Source organism: Microtus ochrogaster, unplaced genomic scaffold, assembly GCF_000317375.1.
Source record: "Microtus ochrogaster isolate Prairie Vole_2 unplaced genomic scaffold, MicOch1.0 UNK1, whole genome shotgun sequence".
In the NCBI taxonomy this organism is placed as follows: Eukaryota; Metazoa; Chordata; class Mammalia; order Rodentia; family Cricetidae; genus Microtus; species Microtus ochrogaster.
The window spans coordinates 1,072,673-1,089,383 of record NW_004949099.1 but is presented as its reverse complement, the minus strand read 5'-3'; the positions used below and the strand labels follow the sequence as shown (position 1 = coordinate 1,089,383).

Genomic DNA, 16,711 nt, shown 5'->3' with positions numbered 1-16,711 from the left:
GGAGGAGTGGGAGGCTGGGAGGAGGCGGAAATTTTTTTTTCTTTCTTAATAAAAAAATATAAAAAAAAAATAATAATAAGTCTGAGCTAATAGGCCAAACAGTTTATAATTAATATGAGCCTCTAGGTATTTCTTTGGGACTGAATGGCTGCGGGATCAGGCAGGACAGAAACTTCTGCCTACAAATGGTGTCCAAACATTTGGGAAGAATTTCCACATAAAGCTTAAGAAAGCTTAAAAAAAAAAGGATTCTAGACAGACAAGAACAAAGTCAAGTCCAGCTGATTGGTAATCATCCTTTCTCTGGTTAGCTCTGTTTCCAAGAGCCAAGCAGAGGCACAACTCCTTTAAGAGAGGCTTCCTGAGTCAGCACTGGTGGCAAAATTCTCACAGCTCTTTAAAGAGGCCTACCACCAAATACTTTAATGGTGTTTATGAGCAGTGGTATCAGGTTTCTTCGGTGGTGGCATGGACTTAAAAACTGCACAGAGTTGTGGCAATAAATCTAGCTCCTGTTGTACCTCTGCCATGAAGCTAAGCTCTCAAAATGCTAAGGAATGGGTAGAGCCAGGTGCCAAAGCCACAGCTTTAATCCTAGCCATGCTGCTTAGCAAACTAAAGACTCATATGCTTAGAAAAAGATAGCTATATACAGTAAAGACAGATTCAGACAGGAAAAAAAAAAGAATTCTAAATAGCTTTCAGTGTGCTTAAGAATATACACAGGCTTGGGAGAGAAAAGTAAATGGATAGAGAAAGTTCACATGCCTTTAATCCCAGCATTTGGGAGGCAGAGGCAGGCAGATCTCTGTGAGTTCAAGGTCAGCCTGGTCTACAGAGTGAGATCCAGGACAGCCAAAGATACACAGAGAAACCCTTTCTCAAAAAAGCAAAAATTAAAAATAAAAATAAAAGAAATAGAGGGGAGAAAAATCACATAAAGATGAAAAATACATAAAGAATCTGGATATTGTATGTTACTGTGTTGTCTTTGAATTGCTTGACTGCTAAGGAGCAACAGCTACTAAAAGACATTTCATTATAAATGCTGCTGGATTAATCCAACCTATATATTTTGAAAATGCCTTAACTCTAAAGTTTAAGTCAAAAGATATGCTACTTTGGAGATGAGGTTTTGTTTTTGTTTCCACAGGAAATGAGAGGCTGTGGATTCATTCTGGGTTAAGAAAAATAAGGTTTGATCAAGGAAGACTCCCCTAAAAAATTTCCAATGGGAACAGATGACCCAGATGATCCAACATTTCAGCAGACCTCTGTTGCAGTTTTCTCGGAGTTCTACATCCAGAACAGCTTCAAGACTGCTGGCTGAGATGATCCAGTCTCACAGAATACTCCCTGCAGACAGGACTTGACCATAATCCTAAATTTTCTTTGGGTCTCCATAAGATTACCAGCACCCCAATTAGCAGAAAGTAGCCTAGAAACTATGCCCACATTCCCAAAAAGTGGATTGTGGATGTTTGTCTTTGTTTAGCATGTTGGTTACAAATTGTTATGGATAAAGGTCAGAAAAAAATCTAAACAAAAGAGATTAGATTCAAGGTTTTTGTTTTTAAAAGAAAAAGGGGAACTGCTAGAGGATAATGCTGGGTAGCTACACAGATGATAAAAGCAGCTCTTTATAGCTGGTAAGATGGCTTAGTGGGCAAAGGCACCTGCTGTCAAGAGCCTGATAACCTGAGTTTGATGTCCATGATCTACTTGTCATTTTGCCATCCAAAGTAGGTTTAAGGACTTGGGAAATATCAGCAATGCTTGATAATCAAAATAGGAAAATTGAAAAAAACAAATGAAACAGAAAACACCTAAGCACACTGATGGCGAAGAGCAGCACTGGCTGCCCAGTAGGATGTAACAGGAAGAACAACGAACTGTGCCTACACTGAGCATGTCTGTGGACATCCCTGGTTTAGATCTGGTGAGAGAGCTCAAGAACTCAGTACATTTGCAGCCAAGTCTGGAAACCTGGTTCTATCCCTGGAACCCAATGATAGATAGAGAATGAACAGACTCCTGAGAGTTGTCCTTTGAACTTCACAAGCATGCCACTGTGCACAAGCTCGCTCACACACACACACACACACACACACACACACACACACACACACAATGAAACATGTTTAATATGTATTTTAAAAATTGACATTTTACTTAGTGGATGGTGGAATATACAAAATGTCACCAAAGGGTAACCAAGTCAAATTCAAATATGCAAAATTTCAAAGAAAATCCAGTTTCTTCAAAAAGCACATAGCAAAGGAGATAAGAGAAAATATAAAAGATATACAAACCTCTCCTTGAGGCCAAAGAGTTGGATCAGAGGTTAAGAACACTTGCTAAAGTTCAGATTCTAGCACTCATATAACAAGCCAAGTGTCCCACAAATGCCTGTAACTCTAATTGCTCTTCTTGACTCCAAGTGCTCACAATTGTATGCACTCAAATATACACACATGCATATACTTATACACATACATATATACAGTTTTTTAATGAAATCAGTCATTATAAAATAAAGGCATTCAATGCTAATAACAAATACAGCAATGAAAAAACACATAAAAATAATGGAAAATAATATATTCCAACTAAAAGGGATACATGGACCTTGTTTGGATCCTGATCTAACCAAGAAAACTTAAATATCTGAAACAGCCTGACACTATTGCATATTGTGTGCTAATAGAATATCATTGTTATTTTTTCCACTGTATCTCTTTAGAAAGTAGCTCCTTCATTGAGGGTACTAAGCTAGAGGAGTAAACTCCCAAAGCTGAGGACAACACTGAAAGGCCTGAGAGTTATTAATTTGCACCTTGGTACTTCAGTTTCTCCATCTATGAGAAGTGATGATGCACTGATAAGCGGGTCTCAGCTACCCAAGCACTTCCCAAGAAAGATGCATGTACCTAGCAGGTCTTCCAGTAGAAACAATTCCACTATGCAAAGCAAGGATCCTATAGACCTCCTCACCTGCTGCGTCTGAGCCTGCTGCTGCTGCTGCTGCTGTTGCTGCTGCTGCTGCTGGTAAAAGGTGCCTGTTGGCTGCTGTGGTGCTGCCTGCTGCTGTGGCTGCTGCTGCTGTTGTTGCTGCTGCTTGAGGAGGAGCTGCTGCTGGTGCTGGGGAGTGGCCTGGGCCTGGGTGGGCAGACCTTGGGTCTGGGTAGAAGATGTCTGCTGTGGGGTGGATGGAGCCTGTGACTGCTTGGGCTGAGATTGTTGAAGAGGTTGACTAGGTGTGGGTTGAGCTTTAGGTGGGGGAACACTGGCTAGAAGGCCAGGTTGACTGCTGGGTCCTGTAATGAAAACAAACTCCATGTAAGGGCTCAAAACTCTACCAAACAAAAATGGCTTCCTGATTTGCCACCTAAGAAATAATAGGCACAGGGACATTGTCCCAAGCTTTGTCTATTTTTCACCATTATGCCATTTGTGATATTCTATTTGAAATAGGTTTCCATTTTTTCCAAATCATGTGCTTTCAGTATTTCAAACCCAGGTGAAATTATAAGATTCAACACTTGTCTCCATAGAGGGGTTTCCCTTACCCATCATCCCATTTAGTCAACTAGTTCTGTTGTCAGCACCCTTAGTCTCCTTTATATACACACAACTGACCATTGCCACTAAACGTAGTCTTTGTACCAGCTTGCATACCCACAGCAAAAGCATTCTTTGATATTTCATGAATAGCTTTCACAACTAGCATCGGGATGCCTGAATGTATATAGATGGCCACCAAATTATCAGAAATTGTTCCTGGTAAAGGATGTGATAGTTGTGCTCTGTGACTTGTTATTTTGGATCAATCCCCATTTGAAACAAAGCTCACTTCTCTTATTATAACAGAATACTAGAACAGAGGATTATAAATACTCTAATAAATGTAGCATAAATGAAATGCTATTCTTCTATAGTTATCAAAAAAGAAGTAAGCTTTGTTTCTTTAAAGGAGGGAGAAATATATAAAACAAAGAAATAGAATGGGGTAGATGGAACAAAGGACCAATAAGAAAATAAATGCAGGCTTCAGAGGTCTTGGAGATCCACCCGAGTACAGAAAGAAGTTCCTCATTTTGCAGTCACTGAATATACATACACATTCACTGGTAACTCAGCCCATTATTCTTTAGGCTGTTGCCTTCTAATACTACCATCAAGAAGCACTGACCTGCAGCCTGAGGTAGGGGCTGAACAGTGGCCCTTTTACGAGGAGTCAGGGCTGGCTGAATGGGAAGGATTCCTGGGTTTGGCTGAGTCTGCCCAGCCTTAGGCCTCTGGCGGGGTGCAATTGAAGTCTCTGTGGTGGGAATGGGATCTGTCAGTCTAGAAAAGGAAAACAACACTGCTGTTAACATGTGGGAAAACAGAGAGGATAGAGAGAACACATGTTATTTTACCCTCAACACTCCTTCAAACCATTCAGATTCGCTTAATCAGCATGTCCCTAAATGTCAACTCACCTACAAAGGCAAATACATCAAAATAACATCTTAACTCTCATCAGCAACCTTAAAGCCAAGAAAGCACAGAATGATACATTTCAAACTCTGAAAATAAATAATTACCAACCAAAATTACTATACTCAGCAAAGCAATTTTTAAAAACCGGTAGAAATTCAAAGACATGAGGGGAGGTGTGTAGGAGCTGTGAGGGACACCTGAAGGTCAGAAAACAACAACTTTGAGTGTTGATTCTCCCATTCCACCAAGTGTGACCCAGGGTTTCTCTTGTACAGTACTGAATACATCAGGCTAGCTGGTCTGTCAACTCCCTGTAATTCTCCTATGTCTGCCTTTCATCTCCTGGTAGGGACATGTCAGGATTACAGACACATGACCTACTACATCCAGCTTTTATATGGGTTCTGCCAAGTACATTACCTAGAAGGCCAAATCCCCATTCCCGAATACGGATATTTTTAGACAAGCACAAACTAAAGGAGCTCATGACCACCAACCCAGCTAGACATCACATAGTTTACAATCATGACCTGCCTGCATGTTATGCTTGTATAAGAGTGGCACAAACACCGTAGAAATAAACAACTACTCTCTGATGACACTTAAGGCTCACTCCACAAGACAGAAACTATGCCTGACAGGAGACCAGAACCTGAGACTAGATAGGCCATGGGCCTAGGAGAAAACCAAATACTACTGTTCTGCTAAAGGAACACAGCAATAAAATGACTGCTGCCGACATCTATTTATCAGTGTCTTGCTTAGCCATCATCAGAGAAGCTTCCTTTTTCTGCTGTAGATGGGAAATAACAGAGACCCACAACTGGACACTGTGCAGACAGTCAGAAAATTCACAACATTCAGTATTCAGTCCTTCAGTCCTTTTTTTTTTTTTTTTTGAGACAGGGTTTCTCTGTGGCTTTGGAGCCTGTCCTGGAACTAGCTCTTGTAGACCAGGCTGGTCTCGAACTTACATAGATCTGCCTGCCTCTGCCTCCCCAGTGCTGGGATTAAAGGCGTGCACCACCACCGCCTGGCCACAACATTCAGTCCTAAACAGGATGTCTTCATCAAATCCCTCCCCTCAGGGCTCAGGAGCCAGACAGAAAAGGAAGGAAAAAGATCATAAGAGTCAAAGGGGATGAAGGGCATCAAGGAAATGTGTCTTTAGACAAAACAGGTCTGATGAGCACAGGAACTAGCAAAAACTACAGCAACAAACACAGGGTCAAGACAGATGGAGTTCTAGCACTGAGATGGGAAAGTGGACAGGCTGTCCCATCCCTTACCAAGAAGCTAACTCCAATTGATAACCACTTACAAAGGAAAAATTAGGTTTCTCCAATAAAGTCTCACTGGATATACAAATCACACTTAAGGGTAGGTACCAAGGCCCAGAAGATAACCAACACAAAATACACTCAATGGTATTTTTCTACATTTTTTTTGTGTCATATTGCTTTCTTTGGCATATTTTTTAATCTTACTGGTCTTTGCTTGTACATTAATTATGGTTCCCAATTTTGTGTTTTTATGGGTTTGGAGTTTTTTTTTTGTGTGTGTATGTATGTATGTATGTATGTATGTATGTATGTATGTATATATATATATATATGCGTTTCTTGTGCTTCCTTGTTTTTTTCCCCCTTTTTTATTATTTTTCCTTTTATTTATTTGTTTTGGGGTTTTTGTTGTTGTTTTTTGTTGTTTGTTTTGTTTTGTTTTGAGATAGGGTTTCTCTGTGTCCTTGGCTGTCCTGAAAGACTGGTCTCAAACTCACAGCAATCCTCCTGCCTCTGACTCCTAAGTGTTGGGATTAAAGGTATGTAGTATGTACCACCACCGCTGACTGATTGACTCTCTCCCTCTCTTTGGCTGGGATTTTTTTTTTCTAAAGAAAGAGAGAAAAGGAAGATGTAGAGTTGGATGGGTAGGGAGGTGAAGAGAATCTGGGAGATGGGGGAGGGATCCAGTGACCAGAATATAATGTACAAATTTCCAATACAAAAAATAATTGAACTCTCTTTCACCAAACACAGAATTTCCAGAATATACTCTGGGCAATGGTTGGGGCAGAGATTTTTCACACAGAGAACTTAAACTTGGTTAAAACTTGCTGTCATAAGGGCTCTCTAGGGACTGGAGAGAAGGCTCCATAGTTACGAATGTTTGCTACTCTTCCACACGACCTGAGTTCAGCACCTACATAGAGTAACTTACAATAGTCCATAATTCCAACTCCAGGGGATCTTATGACTTCTTCTGACCTTTGTGGGCACCTGTACTCACATGGACATAACACAACACAGACATAAACAAAAATAAATCTTTTTAAAAGGAGGGACATCTCCCTACAGTGAAAAGCATGCAGATGAACAAACATAGTAAGACATATGAAAGAAATAAGCAAATAGTCCAAAATAAAGAGTTTAAAATTAGGGGGAGTGACAGGAACACCATTTTTCAAATAGGCAGACTCTTTTCTTTTCCACAGCAATAAATTTTCAGTTGGACACAGAGTTGCACAGGACCACATAGCACAGCCTCTTTTGCAACCTGAAATGGCCAAGCTCTGCCTGTACACAGAATAGAGCAGATGACTATCTGGCACTTTCTAGAAACCTTAAGGAATAATAGTCTCTGACTATTTCTTGATTTTGCAGCTTTGAATATGGATGCTGCCACATTAACCCATGAGGTCATGGTTATGTAATAAGGTGGCAAAGTGATAAACCTGGGACCCTAGAGCTTCATGGAGCAGAACTACCAAACTTGCTGTGGTAGTCTGGTTAAGATGTCCCCATAGTCTCAGACATTTGAATACTTGGTTCCCAGTGGTCATGCTATTTACAGAGGAAGTATGTCACTGGGGGTAGGTTTTGAGAGCTTAGGGCCTTGCTTTCCTTGCAGTTGCTTTCTGCTTCATGCTTGCAGAAAAAGGGTGTGAGAGCCCAGCATCTTGTTCCAGCCACTATATCTGCTGCTTGCTGCCATTCTCCCTTTGGAACCATAAGCCTGAATAAAATACTTTCTTCTGTAAACTGGTTTGGTCATGGCTCAATGAATAAAAGCACATAATGCTTTTGCAGAGGTCCTGAGAGTTCAATTCTCAGGGTTCATGTTAGGTGGCTCACAACTCCTGTAACTCCAATTCCGGGAGATCCACTATCTTCTCACCTCTAGGTGCACCCACACTCATAAGCATATAAATCTGCTTACCCATGTACATTTACACTTAAATAAATAATCAAATAAATATTTAAAAACTACATATTGTTATTCAGAGTCTTTGTTTACACAGTATGTTACTAGCAGTCCCTTGCCATTGGAAGAACAATAGGAAAAGGAGGGGCAGAGAACCTCCTAGTCACCCTCAGAATTGTTCATTTGGAATCCATGTAAACGTGTCTGGCAGATGCTGACCTATGACTGGTGTGAAAACCAATATAAAAATCCAGTCCAATATAGAATGAAACCTTCTTTCCCAAATAGACTGCTCTCAGGCCCTAAATCCTAAGGGTTGTGGGATGTTAGTCGAAAATGTTAAATTTGTTTGTGCTATGGGACATTTGTTTAATGATGCAAAGATGTGTTGAATTCCTTTATGCTGCATTTGTTTAACTCTTTGAAGCTGTGTTACTTTGACTTCTAAAACACCTGATTGGTCTAATAAAGAGCTGAACGACAAATAGCAAGGCAGGAGAAAGGAGAGATGGGACTGACAGACAGACAGAAAATAAATAAATAGAAATCTGGGAAAGGAAGATCGAGGAGCAAAAACAAAAGAAGGGGCCAGCCACACAGCCGGACACAAAAGTAAAAAGGAAAGAAAAGATACACAGAAATAGAGAAAGGTAAAAGCTCAGAGGCAAAAGATAGACAAGAAGGAAAGCTGGCTAGCAGCAAGCCAAGCTAAGGTCAGGCATTCATAAGTAAGAATAAGACTCTATGTATAATTATTTGGGAGCTGGGTGGCAGGTCCCCCAAAGAGCCCAAAGAGTAAAAACTACCAACTACACCCAAGTGCAGGTACTCCAATAGGAAGGAATGCTTCTGCTAGCTGACTCTGGGATGAGGACTTCAGCCATCTCTCCTGAAACGGTATAGTGGTCTGGGTTATATCTACCCACTCTTCCCCTTCTTCTCTGAAGTGAGACTTAGATCTCCCACCACCGTCCCAAACTCTCCTGGTTTGCGTGGTTATCGTCCTTTATTTGCTTAGCCTTTTCTTGACAAATGCTCTGGAAAACCCTGAGTGACTCCATCCAATGAGATTAGCTAACACCTAGAAAGATCTTCTGCTGTTCATGGACTTTCATTTCAACTGCACTTTCCTAATATGACTGGAGCCAAAGAAAGGATTGCGTCAGACTAGGGGGTAAACATGGCTAATCAGAAACAGATTAAGATAATTCTCTACCAGCAACCCTTAAATTCTGGCATTGTCTCATCCCAGAAAGCCCCTGTATCTACTGCCATGCAATGGACACATCTGTGAGGTTATTGATTCCTTTCAAATGTAGATCTTAGTATTTTATTATATCCTTCTTGGCATTCCCAAAGAACAGTTTCTGCAGAGGGAGATTCCTCTCCTGACCTGGGCAGCCTCTAGTCATAGCCACACAGAACGGCAGCAGCAACCACCTTCATTGCACTGGCACCAAGCTCCTGAAGGCATTTCTTACCTGGCCTTTGGCTGGGTCTTTTTTACAGCTGCCTCACTGGCTTTCACTGGTTCAGGAAGTTTTGCAGGAATGGGAGAGTTCTAAAAAGTTGAAAGAAAAAAAAAAGCATATGGATTTCTTTGTAAATAATAAGCATTCTGAGGGCAGGTATAATGGCTAGTGATGGCAATCCCAAGACTTGGGAGGCTGAGGCAGGATCATGAAATCAAAGTCAGTCTGGGCTACACAGTAGAATCCTATTTTAAAACCTAAAATAAAAATAAACGCTCCAGACAAGGAACAAGCAGTCTGACTGGGGTTAATGGAAGTAGCATTTAGGGTCTTCTAATATGGCTTCCAGGACCAAAACAGGGATTTCCCATCTCCCTGTGAGAGGAAAGACAAGGTAGACAAATGCATGAGATGCATCAAGGAAGCAAAATGCCCGTGAAGAGAGAAAGAGCAGCAAGGTGAACAGAGCCTTGCCTCAGGAAAACAAGGCAACTGATCACTCTGGGGACATACAACTGACATGCTGCTCTCAGAGAACTGTGGCCACTCTGCTCAGTCCTCAGGCAACTGGGGAAGGAGTTGTTAATGTTCAGTGTAGTCGTCTCGGTTTCATAATTAAACTCCATGGGAAAATTGGATTCTCTTTATAGTAACTGATTTGCTTGAATGTCCTATTATGGGTAAAGAAAGGGACATTAATATTCATTGAATCCAGAGATTAACACCCATAATGACTCAAAAACAACAATTTGATGATGTTTATTTCCTTTAAATAGCACCATCTTCATGAGCTCATGGCAGCTGTGGTTATATGCACAAGACCTATCCAAGATCAACTTAATCAAAATTCTAGGGACCCATGAGGCCTCACCACATCTTGTTGAGGAGTTGAGCAGTTGATGCCTGTTGAGGGAGAGGCATTTGTCTTTGGAGATGTAACAACAGTAGGTAGCCAGAGCTCAGGTGGACAGTCCCACATCTGTGGGCATACGGGCAGAACTAAGAGTTCAGTAGGGGGAAAAAAAAAGCAAAGAAAGAAAAGGAAATGACATGGATTTTTGAGGGGGATGGGTTAGAGAGGATCCTAGGGATGTGAGAGGGAAGAACTAGGATGGATCTGATCAAGTATGGTGTAAACATGTATGAAATTCTCAAAGAACAAATAAAAACATCCTTAAAAATTGTAAGTCCTTTTAAAAAGCACCATTCACATACCTGTACATTTGGAATTGGGCATTCTTTCTTGAGCAGTTTAAATGAGAAGTAGGAAACCTGGTAAATATCCGGCCTTTTGTCAGGGTCTGGTTCCAACATATACCCTAAGACAAACATACATGAACTTATTCCATAATATCTTAACAGTTATTGTATCACTGAACTTTTAGGTAACTGAACTTTTGTACTATTAAAGTTGGGTTGTGTTTTAAGTTTCAATTCTCTTAAAAGTCAGACAGTTCAATTAGCCCTTTTCATAGAAAGGGAAACAAGAAAACTATTTGAGCTATAGCAAAGCTACTTGAGGTTCATATTCTGTACTTGGAATGTCAGAGGCTCACACTCTTGACATAAAAATTAACAGCTTCATATTCTAAGACTTAGAATGTGCCATAGACTTGCATATGGTTTCCTAGCTCATTTCCTCTATTAAGAAAATGACTGTTGATAAATACAGCCAAACTTCAAGTATCATGAACTCAGGGTTTGGTAGAAGACAATCTCTGGGTTTTGTCTCCAGGTCTAAAAAACAAACTCATGAATTTACTTACTACTCTTGTTGGAGATATAAGTTAGTTTTTAGTTTGAAAAAAATTAGCAAGTTAACATACTAAGCTCTATAGATTGTCTATTTCCAGGACTTTCAAGTGTCTCTGACACAGGAGAAATCTTTGAGAAGATACAGGCACATGTGTAAATACATGCAAAATGAGTCAAGACAGTTTACTATGTGAGGCACTAAGTTCAGAAAAGATCTGTGAGATTGAGGCCTCAAATGGCTGTGCCAAAGAGACAGAATGAAAATTAGTCATGGAAGAACAAAGAAAACATCAGTCCAGGTGAGAGGAAAAATGTCTGGGTGGGACAGAAAAATAATATAAAGGACCCTAAACACCATGCTTAGACTCAGGACCTAATTGTGGAACCATTAGCAAGCCACTCAAGTTTACTGAATGGGTCATGAAAAGGTAACATCTTCTAGGAATAATCCATGATAGAGATGTACTGGAAGAATGAAGAGAGAGTAGAGAAGCTGGGGCAATGTACCAGGTCATGATCTACCATAGTCTGTGCATTCTTTTTTTTTTTTGGTTTTTTGAGACCAGGTTTCACTGTAGCTTTGGAGTCTGTCCTGAAACTAGCTCTCGTAGACCAGGCTGGTCTGAACTCACAGAGATCCACCTGCCTCTGCCTCCTGACTGCTGGGATTAAAGGTGTGCACCACCACTGCCCAGCTGAGTCTGTACATTCTTTAGTGAAAACGAGGGGAATCAAGACAAGTGATTAAAGAGAATCAATACAGCTTGGGTCAGCTCCTTCCTTCTTTCTTGCTCTTTCAGACCCAAAGAAAATCGTCTATGTTATCTATCCAGGTGTGGATGGCAATACCACCAATAGAAAGTGAACAAAAGGCAGTATGGGGAAAGGAATTGGGGAGGTGACTAGGTGCTTGATTTGAGGCCTACAAGTTTAGAATCTTCAAATAGTTTGCACACTAAATAGGGTCTAAAAAAGGGGTCAGTACTGCAGTCATTCATAAAGAGCTGTTTTTCCAACATGAATTCACTGTTTCAGATAATAGAAAGGAAAAGTAGAAAAGAAAAAAAAAGCTGGCTCTTCTCTCCCATTTCCTTCCACACCTGCAGTCCTGGGACAGACACACTGCTTTGACTCTGCAAACAATCTGACAGTCCTCAAGGTTCACATTCCTATCCTACAAACACCCCATCTTTCTGCTCATTGACAACTGAAGCAATGGAAAGGGTGGTTGTGGAACCTCCAGAATTATGAACTTCAGGAAATTATCCTGTTTCCTCTTGTGGGTAATAGGGACAATGACTCTTAAAACCTACAGGTTATGCCAAGTGAATACCTTTAATCCCAGAAACTCAGGAGGCAGGAGGCAGGCAAATCTCTGTGAGTTTGAGGCCAAGTCTGGTCTACGTAGTAAGTTCCAGGACAGTCAGAGCTACATAATGAGACACTATCTCAAATTAAACAAACGAATGAATAAATGCAGGTCTACCAAACCTACAGGTTTTGAGAATTAGGTGAGGTATAAGTAGGTCTTAACACAGGTCAAGGTTCTACCTCACTTGTCTGTCTCTCAAACTGGATAGCTCAGGATTTATGGTCTATGATGCATTTTTTAATCTTGACTGCTAAATGTCTTGACCAGCATTTTTAAAGATGACTTTTTTTTTATCTGTTTTGCCAGGCCTGGTGGTGCATGCCTTTAATCCCAGCACTTGGGAGGCAGAGGCAGGCAGATCTCAGTGACTTCGAGGCTGCCCTGGTCTACAAAGTGAGTTCCAGGACAGCCAGAGATGCTACACAGAGAAACCCTGTCTTGAAAAACAAAACAAAACAAAACAAAACAAGAAAGAAAGAAAGAAAGAAACAAACAAACAAACAAACAAAAAAATCTGTTTCTTAGCATTTTAGTACAGGTTCTGGTACAAAGATTACTTTTCTGCCATCTGGTTAATGGATGTTAGTACATATGCTGTCTACGATAACACAAAGAAATGAAAATCTTCAGAATTTTAAACAAAACACTCAATTTAGATGCTTGTTGTAAAATCAGTGATAACCTAAATAAGAGGAAAAACCTGGCTCCATGGAGTTATATGGCCTTAATTACACATTCATTGCAGTGCCGCAATCATGCTCACTTGAGCTGCTTCCAGCTTTGAAAAGATGAAATTCTTATCCCTTGATGTGAGTCAGCTGGACTCTGAGCTCTCCCATAGACTGCAGCAGAACACAGCAGCATCATGCTGATCAGAACACAACTGCCATTCCCATTTGTGTGGCTGGCTCAGTCATGAAGCAGAGTTTAGTTTTCCAGCAAAAAGACCAACTTCTCTAAGTGAACACTGCCATGTTATCACTGTCCCCAACAGCATCAAATGATTTTTTTTATTATGGCACTCAAGCTTGTTCCCACAAGTTAACCTCTTTATCCTCCAACCCACTCCTGGGGATTAGAAATACAAACATGAAACTGGAAACCTGAAATACTTACTAATAAGGCAGTGCATGTCTTGAGAATATCGAGAGTTATCGGGAATTGTGAAGCTTCCATCACAAATTGCCACCTGGCTCTCCCCAAATGGCAAAGTGAAGTAGCATAATTTATACAACAAACAGCCAAGAGCCTAAAAAATAAGAAAGCAGATTGCAACTCATGGTTTATTTGCTGTAAAGCCAGATACCTGCTCAGAGAAACCCATAGCAGCCACATTTCCCAGCAGAAACAAACCCCACATAATGCCATTACCTATGCAATACTTGAATTTAGAACCCGGAGTGACAATCTAGCATCCAAGTTATACTTTTTATCTATGATTAGGAAAGACTATTTCATCTGGTTTGTTCTTTAGAAGTATACCACACAAATTAAAAGCACTGGAACAACATGCAAGCAGGGTTTTGTTTTTGGTTCTTGTTCTTGTTTATTTATTTTTACCCCACTTTCCAAAAGGCAATGTCTGTCCCCTCAAATCAAGATCAGCATCAAGGAGGCTGGAGAGATGGCTGCTCTTCCAGAAGACCCAAATTTGATATCCACCTACATGGTGGCTCACAACTATCTGTAACATCAGGTCCAGGGGATCCAACATTGTCTTCTGAGGACACTATACACACATGGTACACAGGCACAAGCAGACAAACATACACACACATAAAATAGTAAGAATAAAATAAAATAAAATAAAATAAAAAGATGGTCATCAACAGTGGGCAACACTGTGTGCTCGCCCCTGGCTAGTTAAGCTCAGGAGTCCGGTCAAGGTCTGCTGACATACAGGGTGTGGATGGTTTAGCTGACACATACCCAAATGTCTGCCTTCGTAGTGATGATTTTGCCACTGTACAAGTTGACCATTTCTGGGGCTCGGTAGGAGAGCGTTGTATATCTACAATCAAGAGATCCATGGTTTGTTAAATATATCAATGTTATAATTAAAATCAAGGAGAAGCGATTTTTTTTCACATTACTAGAATCCAATTCTCTGGCAGCAATCTACAGAAGAACAATATTAGCACAGATGAAAATGAAAGATTCTCCTTGGTACAATGTCATCACATTCTCTCACAGAAGACCTTCTACTCCTAGGACACTGGGGTACTGGGATGTTCAGACACAAATGCACTAAATAAAGTCCTAAAAGCAGCCCTTTTTGGGTCTTCAAATGATAATTTTTTTCCTGTAAGTCGCTGTAGTTTAATACTATGTTTTGATGATTAGTTTTTAAAATAGTAATTCCTTAACATGAGATACAGATGAAACATAAGTAGGGTATTCTGAAAGTAAGCTCTAGCTGGGGTGAGGATTTCATGAGTTCTTTTCTAGGGGAGGGTAATGTATGTAATGTGCATGTTTACATGTGTGCCTATGTGTGTGGAGAACAAGTTGATATTGAGTGTCTTTCTCCATTGCTTTCAACTTTATGTCTTGAGACTTGCTGATATGAGGCTAGCTATCCAGCTTGCTCCAGGAGTACCTGTCTCCACCTCATGAAAAAGGGCTGGGATTACAGATAGGCCATTGTGCCCACCAGGCTTTTCTATGAGTGCTAAGGATCCAAACTCTGGTCCTCACATTTGCATGGCAAACATTTTATACACTGTGCCATCGTTCCAGCACCATAATTATGGGTTCTTTGGGACAAAAACTACAATGTTCTTATCTTTGACTCAAAAAAACAGTAGTGTAGGCACTTGTCCTAAGTGAATATCTTGCTGTTACTAAACACTCAACTATGCTGCTCTGGTATCTGGCCCCAGGAGGATTTCTTTGGACCAGAAGAGGTCATGCTTCAGGCATGGTCATGTGAGTGATACACAAATGGGACAGAGGCTCACCATCTGCAAGGACATGATGGACAGCTGATTTACTAGACGACATAGTGAGTTTATTGTGCCTGGCAAAACCCAACATTGTGGGCATGAGGTTCACAGTGGAATCAAAAATCTGAAGAGACTCCCATCAAGTTCCTCATTCAATAACAGTAGAGGTTTCTGTAGCTCTGTCTACCATAAATTCCAGTAGAGCATGGTTGAGTTCTTCATGAAAAAGAAGGTAGCAATTTGAGTTCAGTAAAAAACACACATCTGTCTGATTCAGAATGCCACAATTTCTCTTGGAAATATCATGGCACTTCAATGAGCACATATCACCATTTAGTCTTTAGTTTTTGAGACAAGGTCTTGCTATTTAGCCCATGCCAGCCTTGAACATACAATCCTCTTGCCTTAGCTCCAGAGTTGCTGGGGATACGGGGATATACCACACCTTCCCCACCCTCTCCAGCTACCACTGATCTTTTTATGTAAATTAAAATATGTGTGTATAATGACCACAGGAGCACTGAGAAAGGTTTAAGAGTCTTCTGTCAGTCCATGGGCCAGTTTTCCCTCCTCAGCCTTCAGACACAATCAAACAACCCAATAGTGAGCATCAGGGAAAAGGGTAACAGCCAGCACCATGGTCTTCTCACTCTGTGTCCTCCATAAGTAGAAAGAGAGAAAACTCCAGGAAAGGAGAAAAGGCTTACTTCTTAATTTCATCTTCTACAGCATTGACTCCCTCGGCCTGTGGGTTCTGGAATTTGTTGGTGGCACTTCCAAAGTCACACAAGACATAGTGGCCTCGGTCATGCAAGAGGATATTTTCAACCTGAAAAACATTCCCAAACCACCCAATCCAAGATGCCACTTAGTAATGGGAAAAGCTAGTTTCATAGTCACATAACACAATGTTTCATTTTAACAATCTTATTAGTGTGCACAGAGAAGTTATTTCTCACCATGTATCTTAACAGGACTCACCCCAACAGAAGCAAAAGACACAGAGAGGAAGAGGGTAAAATGCAGGCAGAGACAGACAGAGGGCACCACACTTTTGGGAAATCCAGCTACAGCTGGTTACATCCCTCCCCTCTGCAGTAACAGTGAGCATACTGTCAACTCCTGCTCTACCTTCAGTTTAGCACGCTTGGCATGATCCCAGCCTCTTACTCAGCTATCAAATCATCATTTGCCTTTCAAACCCAAGTAACAAAGGCCACCTCCTTTTGGAAGCCTCCCCAGGACCCAACTCAGAAAAATACCATTTCCCCATTTTCCTTCGGTGTTTCATTCTCCATGCTATAAGTTACTTCACTTAAGTGGGTACGATGTCTTTATTTAATCATTGGGTTAAAACCTTCAGAACTGATGCTTTCATATTAGTTACTTCTCAAAGTGACAAAATGCCTAGTAATAAATGAGCAGTTTCTCTATTAGAATTTTATTTGAGGGTTTGGGGCTTTGTTTGTTTAAACTTT

The 16,711-nt window shown here is 40.7% G+C and overlaps 1 protein-coding gene across 4 annotated transcripts in view; it reads right to left on the bottom strand.

Moving 5' to 3' along the window:
- The window catches only part of Aak1 (AP2 associated kinase 1), a 172,302-nt gene that overhangs the window by 56,988 nt on the left and 98,603 nt on the right, over nt 1-16,711 (bottom strand). For all 4 annotated transcript variants that reach the window (XM_026788149.1, XM_013352971.2, XM_005364808.1 and 1 more), the window contains exons 6-12: nt 15,941-16,062; nt 14,218-14,299; nt 13,405-13,537; nt 10,377-10,480; nt 9,171-9,250; nt 4,193-4,347; nt 2,995-3,317 (exon numbers count right to left, since the gene is read on the bottom strand). In XM_026788149.1, coding sequence (XP_026643950.1) covers nt 2,995-3,317; nt 4,193-4,347; nt 9,171-9,250; nt 10,377-10,480; nt 13,405-13,537; nt 14,218-14,299; nt 15,941-16,062 — 999 coding nt within the window. The remainder of the gene's footprint in view (nt 1-2,994; nt 3,318-4,192; nt 4,348-9,170; nt 9,251-10,376; nt 10,481-13,404; nt 13,538-14,217; nt 14,300-15,940; nt 16,063-16,711) is intronic.